Raw genomic sequence first — 13,877 nt, 5'->3', positions numbered from 1 at the left:
TACATGTACCAGAATGCACCGCGGCTGTCAGATACAGCCTGACACTGTGCTGCTGTACTAGCGGAGAGCACTCTGGCAGAAGGGCCGACTTAGTAAGTAACAGGTCTTTCTTTTTATAGACAACTATCGCGTATAGTATCTTATATCTCATATTTCAGATTCGTATTTATTTAAAAAAAAATCCTCTTCTTTAAATTCCTCTAATTAGACCAGATTCCTGGCGGACTTGTTAGCCCACATTAGCTTGAGTAAGGGTAGCTAGCCAAAACGAAGAGCCCTCGGTAACTACACGTTCAGTATTTAGCAGCTCTACACCTGGAAGTAAGGTATTGCACCTTCCACCGACTAGGCGCTTCTTCCTTTACTGCGCAGTTGTTCTAACCTTACTGATAATGCTCTCGTTTTAGATAACGGTGCCTCTTTGATTTAATTCTCAGAAATCAGCGGCAGCAACTACTTTAGCCAGCGTTGATCGCGTTTAAACTGCGTTTAGAGAAGTCGGCAGCTGTTGTCGTTACACATAAAGCAACGTCAGCAGTCAGTGAGGCTGTGCTGTGTCTACGTTACTGTCAGTGAACGCATCACCGCTCTCTGTGTGCGCCAATGACTTCCATCTGCTCTCTGTCACATACAGCTCCCAGGGCTGCAAGCATGGACCAAGAAAACAACTCGGAGGTTGGTAAAGAAACATGTTTTATTGGTCTGGCTGAAAAATAGGGTGTTTTATCAGGTGGGAGATAGCCCTGCGTCAGCCTCTGAGTTTTTAGAGTGATGTAACATAGTCTCTGTTGTTTCTCAATTGCCACTTATGTGAAGCTGCCCCACCTTTCTTAAACTGACTTGACTTGAGCAATAAGAATAACATTTTAATCTGCTGCTGATGTAAATAAGCCCACTATATTTAACTTTGTTGTTTCAATGTCTCACAGGACGATTCGGTCGGCCCTTCTGGGGACGGAATGCCGTGTCTACCTCCAGATCTTTGTGAGTTGTTGTTTCTTTTTTTTCCTTCTAAACATATTGTGAGAACAGTATTTCATGAGACAATGCATGTAGTTCTTTATCTTTAAGGGACCACTTGTTGTGAAATATTGTCTCACATTCATAACTTTTTTATTACGAATATTTGAATAAATAAAACTGAATGCAATCCGAGACCAATGAATGCATCGGTATTGGGGGGGGCATTGCAACAGGCATGTCATTATTACTGAAGTAAATCTAAAATAATAATAGTAATAACTTCAAGTAGCTTTCTATTGGTAAAATAGTAAGAACTCTATTTTTTGTAATTTAAATGCACATGCTAAGGATTTTATTAGTGTATTCCTCTCTAAGGTACTTTTTAAATGTAAATTTCTACAATTTAGCATAGTGCATTATGTACCTTCCCTCACATAATATAATGGTTATAGTAAGACATAACTTTAATTGTTCTGTCAGTTTAATAAACTTTTATCCCTCTCCTGTATAGCGGATGGTGAAGCAATGGAGTTGCTTTGGCAGTTGCGAGCCCAGCGCCGCCAGTCGTCTCCTGAACTCCCAGAGACGGTGTCTCGTCTTACTGCACCTGATGGAAGCATCTTATACCTGGTGGGCACTGCCCATTTCAGTGATAGCAGCAAAAAGGACGTAGCAACGGTGAGCCAATGAGGGGGAAAAACAGGACTGTTACAGAGCAGGAAGCCACTTAAACTCTTTTAAAATGTGATATACTGTTAATGGTAGGTGAAATTTTATGTGTAATTCTGTGAGTGTGGAGAAGCACTTTAACATAGGAAAACTGATAATGAGTAGGCTCACATATTTAAATGTCATTTCTTTTTATTTTCTTGTTTTGGCAAGCATAATCTTGTCTCTTTTGTTCTTTCATATTGGTTTCTCTTGTGCTTGCTTCTTTCATAACTGTTCATTTGCTTTGACATTCCAGTCTTCTGCTTTCTTATTCTGTATTTGTCTCTTGATTTTTCTTACCCGCTGTGCTCCTTCTCCTGGTGCAGACGATCCGAGCTGTGCAGCCAGACGTGGTCGTGGTGGAGCTGTGCCAGTATAGGGTATCGATGTTGAAGATGGACGAGAATACGCTGTTAAAGGAAGCCAAAGACATCAATCTGGATAAGGTTCAGCAGGCTATCAAACAGGTCAGGATTTATGAAAGGTGTTGGTTGTGTGAAAAACAGCAGTGGTAGATGAAGAGAGGTGGAAAAGGTCATAATGAAACAAAGACAGTGGAAGTACATTTATTCCAAATAAGGCAATGACGGTCAAGTTCTGATATTTTAAACTTTGTTTCATCTATGAAATCATTGAAGTATGGTGTAAATATAGCGTTGAGTGTCACTTAAGAGTTTTGGGTTTGTTTCCTACTTTTTTGATATTTGGGATAAAACTTCTGAACTAACCTCTTTAGTTTCTTCTATTATTGTATACTTTATTTGCGCTTGTATTACTGTCAAATTACTACTTACTAAAATTAAGTAATGGTCAGTGGTCATTGGAAGTGGGTGTTAATTTATTTGCTCTGTTTGTCAGAATGGGGTGATGTCGGGTCTGATGCAGATTCTGCTGCTCAAAGTTTCAGCTCACATCACAGAGCAACTGGGCATGGCGCCTGGAGGAGAGTTTAGGGAGGCCTTCAAAGAGGTAACCCGTGCACACAAATGCAACATAGTGGAGAATAATTTGATTATGTATTGTTGTTTTTGTTTTGTTTGTTTAAAAACTTTTACCTTTCTCTTTTAGGCTGGCCGGGTACCTTTTTGTAAATTTCATCTCGGGGATCGGCCAATTCCTGTGACGTTCAAGAGAGCCATCGCTGCTCTCAGTCTCTGGCAGAAGGCCCGTCTGGCCTGGGGTCTTTGCTTTCTGTCAGACCCAATCAGGTATAAATTCATCTTGATCGCTTTCTGTCACACAGCGTCAACACGACTCTGTTTTAGTACCAAATATTCAGCGGACAGTGTGCATCGTTTCACAGCCTGCTCAAATACATGAATAATGCTGACGTTAGAGAAGAGTCATCATTCAGAGTTTTTGGCAAGAAGGATTATATTGCTCGCTAAATTGGTTCAGGATGGTTCAGTTTTGTGGAAACGTACAAAAGCAAAGTTGTGAAACAGAAGTTTAAATGTTAATGGTGAAATTTGTGGAAATTGGTAAAGCGATAATACCGTATTGTTTTCAGCAGTCTTTGCCTGGGGAAAAATGCAACTACAGTGTATATGTGTGAGAATCATGACTTGCTGTGTTTGTGTTTTGTGTACAACCAGGCAGTGAGCACTCACATTTTCAGAGTAACAGCAACTCTACCATTTCTTTCTAAATGAGGATGTCTGTAAATCTATAAAACCATTGTGGCTTTCAGCAACTCTGAGATTAAACCTCAGAATTATAAAATGTTGGTTATGGAGACTTAAAGGAATACAAGTATGTTTTTAAAGCTTATGTTGGAGACCAACCAGGCAGTCTGATAAAGTTTATTTAAGCTTCATGCTTACTACTGTGACAAAGTTCAGGAACTGGAATGTTGGTCTCTATACTGAAAACCTTAAATGTCAATGTTAATCCAGACTCTGCTAGTATTGCACTAAATATAATTAAGAAAATTAAATGCTTCTAAGCTTGTGTTGCATCCTATATAAAAACGTCCTGTGTCACTTCCTTTTCACTGTTGAATTGACTGATGTGTCATGTTTCAGTAAAGAGGATGTGGAGAAGTGCAAACAGAAGGACCTGCTTGAGCAAACTATGTCAGAGATGATTGGAGAGTTTCCTGCTCTTCACAAAACCATTGTGGCTGAAAGAGACATCTACCTCACACACACTCTCCGACAGGCTACACGCTGTGTGGAGTCCCCCCCTAATGCCCAGAGTGCGTATTACAATCCTCAAAAAGCTAGGACAATAAATTGGTTTCATCTTATGTTATTATACATTCGTTGGCCAGTTCATTAGGTACCCCTGTTCAAATGCTTGTTTACACAAAACTCTAATCTGTCAATCAGATGATAGCAACTGTATGTAGGCATGTGGACATGGGCAAAACAATCTGCTGAAGTCTAAACTAGGCATCAGAATAGGCAAGAAAGGACTTGCCATAAGGTCTAAGTGTAACTGTGGATTCTAAGTGTTTCAGAAACTGTGGAACTACTGGGATTTTCCCACATGGAAATATCTAGTGTTTACAAAGGGCCAAAAAAACAGAAAATATTCAGTGAGTGCCGGTTCTCTGGGTGAAAATATTGTGTCTTGTTGATAACAGAGGTCAGAGGAGACTGGCCAGACTGCTTTCAGCTGATTAGGAAGGAAATGCTAACTCAAATAGATATTTGTTATAATCAAATTATGTAAAAGATCATTGTTGGACACACATCAAACCTCCAAGCAGATGTGCTACTGCAGCATTATACCAAAATGCAACTGTAGCTGTCATGTCAATATGGGCCCAAATCTCAGAGGAATGTTTCCAGCACCCTAGAAAATCTGTGCCATGAAGAATTAAGGCAGTTCTGAAGTCAAAAGAGGGTTCAACTGTGTTTAACTAATGAATTGGCCAGTGTATTTCACTGTATAGTTTTTTTTAAGTATCTCTTTCATTCTTATATGGGTGTTAATTCCTTTTTTCCAGCCACTTATAAAATACTTTTTTGTCCGTTTAGTTTGTGGTTTAAAAAACATTGCTCAATATAATTGAAACTAAAGAGTCAAAACTTTATTTTAGCTGTTAAGTACTGTGCACATATCTGTCATCAGATATGTGGCTCGCTGACCAGTAATGACGGTGTGGTTTTAATGTGGTGCAGACATTTAATGGAAATGCTTAGTCATTTTTTGTAACAGTAAGTCATTCTCTTCTGTTTTTGCTGAATAAACTTAGAAACTAAATCTGTATTCATTGTGAAACTACAAAAGTGGTTATGGATGTTATAGTTTGACAGTAACGTCTATGTTTTGCTGTAGTGAGAAGTTTCTGAATAGTTAAACAAGAGAAAGCTTTGCAAATTCGGAGATCATTTCCCTGGAATAATTGTGTTATTTTTAAATGTAAAAGTGGAGATGTACTCAGTTCCCCCAAATAACCAATGCTTTTATGCATCAACATTTCCGAGTGTAGACATTGTTTATACTATCATTGTTCTTTTTGTAGAAGTGCCTGCTGTGGTGGTGGGAGTCGTAGGGATGGGTCACGTCCCTGGCATAGAACGAAACTGGGACAAGCAGCTTAATATTAATGAAATCATGAGGTATGTTTCGCATATTGTTTGTACGCAGTAAATTACACCATAAATCCATAAACATAATCCTTTTGTGTTTGATTTGGCATTACAACCGTAACTCTGTGTGTCTCTGTCTTCCCTAGTGTCGCACCTCCCTCACGCGTTGGCTGGGTGTTGTGCGCTGTCATAAAGGGCGTCATGATGGGAATGCTGGGATATGCTTGTTATCGTGTCGGTGGAAGTTTAGGTAGAGCCCTGCTGTCTTTACCTCCAGTCCGATCTTTACTGGAGACACTGCGGCCTCTTCCTGCTTGACCCAACTGGTCTTCTCTAAGCCATCTGTGAAACAGAATTATGATCTATTAAAACAATGCATCCATCACCAATGGCCTTAAAATCAGGTGTCAGGTGAGGCTGGAGGAAGAGGGTTCACCAGCCCATATTGTGAACTAACAAGGACCTAATGGGGTTCAGAGCTCCCCACTTTATAATGATGTCTCTGTAGACACAACAGGGCTGTACTGCCAAAGAAACCATGACAGTACTCTTGAGTACCTTGCATATTTTGTGCAAATTCATGCATATATATATTTTTTTGTTTGTTTGTTTGTTTTATGGTAAGATTCACAAAGGCCAATAGTTCATTTTGAGTATATTTATATTTTCCACACCATTCCTTCAAAGGACTCATGCACACGTTTTCTTTTTCATTATTATTATTTGATTAGCATCCTGATCATCAGGTTCACTGTTACTCACCGGCCCTGATATAGTGGGGGATTTTTCTGGGAGCATGCTGTTTCTTTAGTCCTTCTTCATATAGTGCCGACCAGTATTGTTGGTAATTGGCCTGTTTCAAGTTCAGCAAGTTCAGCACTTTATTAGAGACTGATAACATTTTTGTTCTGTACATGCAGTCTGGGAGAGGGAAAAAAAATTACAACTATGTTAAAAAAGTGGAAAAATACAATATATAGTTATTGTATAGATTGGCCCACATATGTATGTAAGGAATACATGAAAATTATGTGAATCAGACTGAGCGTCATTCTCCTAATTCTCAATACGTTTTTAAAGCATTAGACAAACTTCACTGATTTCTCCTGTGCACCGTCCTGCCAACATCAACAAGACAAGTGCCTCATATTGGAGCCGCAGAAATGTGTTGTTATCTTACGCGTGCAAAAGTTCAATGCAAGATTAAAGAGGATGTCTTTATGATATTACATGATCTGCCTATTTTCTAAATACTAAAAAGTTTGTGTTGACTTGGTTGCAGCTGAAATGATACCATACACCCATTTATGTCATTACCCATGCATACAGAACAGGTTTATATATGCCTCAGGAAGAGCAGTGCATCATCTATCAACTTCAACGTTGTTTATACCTCCAGTTTGGGGCCCTCTCACACAAATATATGCATTATATACAGAAAGTTGTCTCTAAAAAGCATCACAAGGAAACATCCTAATATTCAGTGTGCCAACTGTACTTTTGGAATATATGCATTATTATTTCCCAGTCTGAGATAAACTCATGGACCGAAATGCTGAAAATTACAAAACATGTTTCTTTCTCTCAAATGAACCATCATGTTTTTAATGACTGTTGTTTTTTATCTTCTATGAAGGAAACTGAGCCGGTCAGATTTGGGAGATAAAGCCTTATTCTGTTATCACTGCTGCCTTCGAGTCTTACATTGCCCAACACTGAGCTGTATCCCTTGTAGAGCTTCTTACTGAGTTTGTAATAACTGGCTACATGACCTTCCCTTGAAATATGAGATGTCCCATTAATAATAATCGAGTAGTCTAAACTGTACAGACGTTAATTTCAAGGTAAAGTTAGACAAGTTAATTTCCTTTTATAATCCCAATAAACGAATATGAAAGATTAACTTGAACTTGAAATCATAACTGGACAACTTGCAAGCTTTCCATATTTTGGATAATTCATATAAAGTCCAACCTCTGCAGCATCTCCTCTGTGTGTGTCTCCCATTTCCTGTAGGAATCCTTGTATTTCTTGTAAGATTTTCTTCTTCAGCGTGTTGTACTGCCATTGATGTAAACACATAAACACACCAAACAGTGAGATTTAGAAATGGAATTTATAAACATTTTAAGTAAAGGAAAAATATATTTGTCTCAAAACTGTTGTAGTCCTGTCGTTTTAATTTTATCCAAATGATTTTTTTAAATTTAATTAATTTTGATAATTTATGAGAAAAAAATATTTTAAACCTAAATAACTCTATTCGGTCAATGCTTTTCCGTATTTACTGTTTGTTTCCGATCGGACGAATACTGTCGTTACACCGTATCTCACAAACATCCGCTGTAGCTTGCCGGGTTATGAAAGCGTGACTAGTGAATACTTTTTAACTGCGCCAGCGGATAGACGCAGACAGATGGCCTGGTTTGCATGGCTTATTTAGGACCTAGGCTGGGACCGTCACGCGTCTTTCTTTCCGGTGTGTCCGCCTTAAGACTCGTCTCCTCTGCCGGGATGGACGATATGGGTCTGGCCATGAGTCGTTCTTCGCTGGAGCGGCTCGAATTTGACAACGTCGCCCTCAAGAAACTTCCCCTGGATCCATCCGAGGAGCAAGGGGTGCGGCAGGTGAAAGGAGCGTGTTTCTCCCGGGTGACACCCCAACCGCTGACCAAGCCTCGGTTCGTGGCCGTGTCCCACCAAGCTCAGGCACTGCTGGGGCTGGACGGAGAGGAGGTCGTGAACGATCCTCTCGGGCCAGAATATCTCAGCGGATCCAAAGTCATGCCAGGATCTGAACCCGCCGCTCACTGCTACTGCGGACATCAGTACGGACAATTCGCCGGACAGCTCGGCGATGGGGCGGCCTGTTACCTGGGAGAGGTGAAGGTTCCGTCTGGCCAAGATCCCGAACTTCTCCGAGAAAACCCGAGTGGCCGGTGGGAGATTCAGGTGAAAGGAGCTGGGCTGACCCCGTACTCCAGGTACAAGGGGTTGCTTTCATTGTCAGTTTGAGTGGGCTTTGCAAGATTATGTTTAATTTATTTATTAGGTTAAGAATAAATGTGGCTTAATCTATTTTTATAACTCCACCAGGGAGATTAAAACATGAAAAATACTTTGATTCTCTGTTTTAACAGAGCATATGTGATTGAAGAAATGCAATATTTGGCAATCAGATACACCTTTTTTGCTGAGCATTGGAAAAAAAGTATTTTTCTCTTCCACAGACAAGCTGATGGTCGTAAGGTCCTGCGTTCCAGTATAAGAGAGTTCCTGTGCAGCGAGGCGATGTTCTTCCTGGGCGTGCCCACCACCAGAGCAGGCTCTGTAGTCACTTCCGACAGCAGGGTCGTACGTGATGTGTACTACAACGGGCACGCTCGCCACGAAAGATGTTCTGTGGTCCTCCGCATTGCTCCTACCTTCATCAGGTGGGTGCACATTACCTGACCTACTTACTCATATTGAGTTTCTATTTGTGTTTAAATGGGATTTGTTTGTGTTCACGGCCTGAGCAGGTTTGGATCTTTTGAGATCTTCAAGCCCGCCGATGAGTTCACAGGTCGCCAGGGTCCCAGCTATGGGCGCGATGAGATCCGAGGTCAAATGATGGATTATGTCATTGAGATGTTCTACCCTGAGATCCAACAGAACTACCCAGTTCGGGTGGAGAGGAACGTAGCTTTCTTTCGAGAGGTCAGAGCACGAGTTACACTCTCACCTGTCAGCGTGTAGAGACAGTGAAATGTTGCAGCAAATCAAAAATTGTTATGTATTCAAGATTTTCTTAGCACTGTAGGCCTGGAATAACTTTCATAACATTTTTTAATCTGATCCATAGAAAGAAGTTATGATGTAATATGCTCAGGGCTGTTCTCAGATTTTAGAGACCTGATGGGATTGCTGTCATCTCTTCCTGTATGTAGGTGGTGCTTCGTACAGCTCGACTTGTGGCTCATTGGCAGTGCGTGGGATTCTGCCATGGTGTCCTGAACACGGACAACATGAGCATCCTGGGACTCACGCTGGACTATGGTCCATACGGCTTCATGGACAGGTCAGTGTTTAACTGTATGCATTTTAAAATATTCCTGTCACACATGTTACCATCATACTCATTAGGTTAGAGTCACGGAGTCGGAGTGAAACCATAATTATAATACATTAATTATAACACATTAGGTTTGAGCGCTTCTTATTTCTCTCAGATTTGATCCAGATTTTATTTGTAATGGCTCGGACAACTCTGGACGATACTCCTACCAAGCCCAGCCAGCTATCTGTAGGTGGAACCTCGTAAAGCTAGCAGAGGCTCTTGCTCCAGAGTTGCCACCAGACCGGGCTGAGGCTGTACTGGAGGAGTACCTGGATCTTTATAACCGTTTCTACTTGGAGAACATGAGGAAGAAGCTGGGTTTGCTGAAGAAGGAGGACCCTGAGGATGAGATCCTGATCACCAAACTGCTTCAGACAATGCACAACACAGGTGGGACTATTTTGTGTACTGCTTAGAAAGAGAGTTTGATGTGACGAAACATTTAATCTAGTGACAGACTGAGAGTCTAAGAATGCGTGCATACGGCACTGCATATGAAACAGGAAAAATATTTAATGATGGATGCAACATTGTAATAACATTTTTCTGCCTCCCTTCTGCAGGTGCTGACTTCACCAACACTTTCCGTAGCTTGAGTCTGATTTCTTGTCCCACTGAGGAAAATAGCGAGGGAGAAGAGGACTCTGTCAAGAAAGCCACAGACCTCTTGATTGAGCAGTGCGCCTCCCTAGAGGAGCTCAAGGCTGCCAACAAGCCCACGATGGATCCACGGTGAGCTAGCTAATAGTTATACCGCTACACACACACACACAAGTCCAGCGTGTTACGCATCATGGCCAAATTCACTTATTAATATTTTTACTTAAAATTGTTAGAATATAAATAATGACTGTGCCTGTGGTGATAATGTCAAATGTTTTGCTTTTTATTCAGTGTAGTTCATACTGCAGCCTCTGGGTGTCACTGAGGCTTCATATACATCATGTCTTTTACAGTTTATCAGGTTTCTTAAAGCAGCATCTGTTGATATTTTTGGTGACTTGAAGGCAGCAGAAAATGATGCAAACATTGATATTATTGTTTCCATTTATTCACCCATCGGTCAATCCATTCATTCATTTTTTAAAATTGGTTATCCATTTAAGGGTCAAAGGAGTCTAAAACCTATGTAATATGACGAGAGGCAGCGTGCACCTGAGCAGGTTGGCAGTCTATCTCAGGGCTAACACAGAGTGACAGTCAACTATTCTTCCTCATATTCTTACGTACAGCCAGTTTGGAGTCACTAGTTCACCTAACTGCACCTCTTTGTACCGTGGAAGGAAGCCGGAGTAGCCGGTGTGCAGTCACAGAATCTTTTTCCTGTGAGGCGATAATACTAACCACTGAACATAAAGTAAAATTATCCCTCATTTTAGGTCACATGCCTATCCATCTAGCATTTTTAACTCTAAAATCTGTCCAGTATCAAGAGGAAAGCAGTAAGAATTGCAGTAATAAATAAGCAGGCAGGGATACTGTAACACTTTAACAGAGTTTTTGGAAGCACTTCGGACCTTGTTTTGGTTTGAACCCATTGGGACTGTTTTTTCTTTTCTTTTCATTTTTTGTTTGGGATCTCAGGAACTGAGACTTTTGGAAGTGATACCCATATTTGCTGTCTGTTGGATGTTATCAGAAACCATATGCCTTTCCCGGATCCTTTACACCCATATCACATGTCCATTTTCCTAAAAGTAGACAAATGCTTCAACAAATTCAACATGGACAATAAATTACTGCCATCACTGACCTTGTTTGCCTTTGTTAGCAGCTGTTGTGCCATAATTTTATTATCCTTCTACTGCCTACCCAGCATAGCTTTCAAGATGGTCCTAAATGCTTATTTGAAGTGTTGTTGTTGTTGTTTTTTTGTTGTTTTTTTATGGGAACCTGTAATCTGATATTTTTCTGTTAAAATAGGATTCGAAAGTATTAAATTTGATTAAAATTTCTGAAACCCAATCCTTATCAAATTAATTTAGAAGGGTAATGGTACCTGTGATGCATTTTCCCTGAATGGCAACGAGTGTCTGCAGACTGGAGAGAACATTCGATGGAAAGAATCTGGAGCTCAAATACAGACAGAAATAGCTGAGCTCATTATTTAGCAAGTGAAACAATTATAAAGAAAATATTTAATTCTGCGTTTTATGATGCCCCAAATTATGTGGAAGGTTGATCCCTGACTAATCTAGATATAAAGATGGACTTTGGAGTGAGTTTTGTGTAACCCAGTCTTTCTATGGATACAAACAGTCACTGGACTCTTTATCTCAGTACCTTACTTTCTCTCTAAACTCTTAGATTGCCTGCACTATGTCTGTGTTTTCTTTTCCAACGTATTTATTTATTGGCCTATAAGAATTATAACAGTGATGTTTTGTATCCACAGTGAACTGGCAGTGCTGCTTTCTATGGCTCAGAGCAACCCAACACTGTTCCAGATGATCTCAGACAGAGCAACAATTGCGAGGCAGTTAGAGCGACTCAGCAAACTAAAGGATCTGATGGAGACCACCCAGGAGGAGCTGAAAACCAAACAGGCAGAGGATTGGACATCCTGGATCACTCAGTATAGGTGAGACGGGGGCAAAAAAATGAGTAAGTTTTATTAGCAAGGGACGAGAAAGAAAAGCATGGAAAATGAGAGCAGAGGAGGAACTGCATAGACCGGATTAGCTTTTGGGTTTTTTTTTTAAAATGTGCAAACAGACAGAAAAAAGAGGAAATGTGTGTCGAGGTGATTATTGTTCCTTTGCTGCACTTCTCTGAGGGAATGTTTTGTGTTATCACTGCCACAGGAAACGTCTGGCTCGTGAGCTGGAAGGCCAGAGTGATGTGCAGGCTGTGCAGGAGGAGAGAGTGAGGGTGATGGACAGCACCAACCCTCGCGTGATACTCAGAAACTACATTGCCCAGAATGCCATAGAGGCTGCTGAGAATGGGGACTTCTCTGAGGTCAGGTTCTAGTCGATTCTAATTTTTACTAGATAGAAACATAACTACCTTTGTCTGCTGTAGATTTTGGTAGAGAAATACGGACAACTTCCCCAGAAGCATTCACTGGAAATCAGACTGTGCTTCATTTACCCTTAATTCCCTTTTAAGTTTTTCATTTTCAGTGTGGTGACCCAGTCTCACTTCTGCTCTTTGCTGCAGGTCCAGCGTGTCCTCAAGGTTCTGGAGAAGCCTTTCTCTTCACAGCCAGGTCTGGAGCTCCCTGCGTGGGTTGGTGGAGGTGGGACCAGTGCAGAAGGAGAAAGGGATGAAGGAGAGGAGCAACAGCAAGAAGCAGCTACCTCTATGCCCAGAAATCCTGTGCCTTATGACAGCAAGCCCCCAGCTTGGGCCAATGAAATCTGTGTCACATGATCTTCGTAGTAACTTCCTTGACTGTAATCTCTCCTGCCTAAAATAACAGGAGAGTTTTAAAGTGTTTAAAAATATTTTTTTTTCACATTTTAATAACTCTTCAGCTGCTGGACAACTTTGTTATTTTGGCAGGCAGTTTCAGGAAGGTCGGCATGAGGCACAGCACCTCACAGGCAAGCTGGATGGCACAAAACAGACAGCGTGTTGAGTTTGTTTCCACAAAAATACAAATTCTATATAAAATTTTAAAAGATATACGTTTTAAAGCTGTAATATCAGTTTTTTGTATCCTTGTTTAACATTTGAGTCATCCTTAAATAAGTGGATGAGATTTTATATCAATTTATATATGATATTGTGCAGTTTAAGCAGTATATTTACAGAAACTCGGGTCAAATTTTTTTTCCTGTCTGTTTTGTGTTTAATAAGCTATTAATGATGAGTCAGGCAACAAGTCTTACAGTGGCCTGTCTGGCTCTGACAAACTGTGAGGTGTCACCTCGACATATACCAAAAATATGTGTGTGAGAGAGTGAATGTGTTATGATGATTTTATATCTGTGGCTAAAACTGTGTTACTGTTCATGATTAGGATGCTGCAGCCAACAAACACGCACAATATAAAGCAGATAAGCACGCACAGTATGTTTTCCTATATTAGAAAGCATTTTCTTTTGCAGCTGTCAAGACATTCATAGAGCCACAGATGTAATTTCCTTTTTTTTTTTTTGTCTAGTAACCAAGTTTAGTGAAGGACAAACGAGAACAGGATGTTGCAATTTACTTTCTTCAGGTTGTGGCTGCACAGAGAGAGGAAGTTATTTGTAGAATGTGCCACAAAAAGACTTTTTTGTGCAAAGAGTAGAAGACAGCCACAGCCATTCATAGATTTGTATTAACTGTACTACATACGCAACAGCACTACTCATCACATGTTGCGCCTTTTTGGTGAATATGCATTATGTGAAATGTCCGTTTGAGCTCTTCTAACCGAATCAATAAACTGAGTGATCAAGAGTCATTGTGTCTTTGTTTTTTTATTTTACTTTGTGGCATACCTGCAGTTCAGTTACAGAAGGAAACTCCACGTCCATGTCTGCGTAACATTTTAATGTTGTCACTGTTTCTTAATCTCTCAAATAATAAATTTCCTCCTGTATAAATGTCACACAGAACACGTGACCATGTAA

General features: G+C 40.4%; 2 protein-coding genes across 2 annotated transcripts; both read left to right on the top strand.

Moving 5' to 3' along the window:
- Positions 1-15: 15 nt before the first annotated feature.
- Positions 16-7,116, top strand: trabd (TraB domain containing). Its single transcript, XM_084932891.1, has 10 exons — positions 16-92; positions 635-675; positions 930-984; positions 1,475-1,641; positions 2,001-2,141; positions 2,533-2,643; positions 2,743-2,882; positions 3,699-3,871; positions 5,147-5,243; positions 5,360-7,116. The coding sequence occupies exons 2-10, from the start codon at positions 652-654 to the stop codon at positions 5,529-5,531; spliced, it is 1,080 nt and encodes a 359-aa protein (XP_084789017.1). The 5' UTR covers positions 16-92; positions 635-651; the 3' UTR covers positions 5,532-7,116.
- Positions 7,117-7,424: 308 nt separating this feature from the next.
- selenoo1 (selenoprotein O1) lies at positions 7,425-13,704 on the top strand. The gene is made up of 9 exons (XM_084932876.1): positions 7,425-8,197; positions 8,444-8,647; positions 8,735-8,912; positions 9,143-9,273; positions 9,425-9,702; positions 9,876-10,044; positions 11,708-11,893; positions 12,117-12,273; positions 12,475-13,704. Exons 1-9 carry the CDS (start codon positions 7,644-7,646, stop codon positions 12,694-12,696), a joined length of 2,079 nt encoding a protein of 692 aa, XP_084789002.1. The 5' UTR covers positions 7,425-7,643; the 3' UTR covers positions 12,697-13,704.
- The last annotated feature ends 173 nt before the right edge of the window (positions 13,705-13,877 follow it).

This window comes from Perissodus microlepis, chromosome 7, assembly GCF_051167445.1.
Source record: "Perissodus microlepis isolate ML-2025 ecotype Zambia chromosome 7, ASM5116744v1, whole genome shotgun sequence".
In the NCBI taxonomy this organism is placed as follows: Eukaryota; Metazoa; Chordata; class Actinopteri; order Cichliformes; family Cichlidae; genus Perissodus; species Perissodus microlepis.
This window is presented reverse-complemented; position numbering and strand designations above follow the sequence as displayed.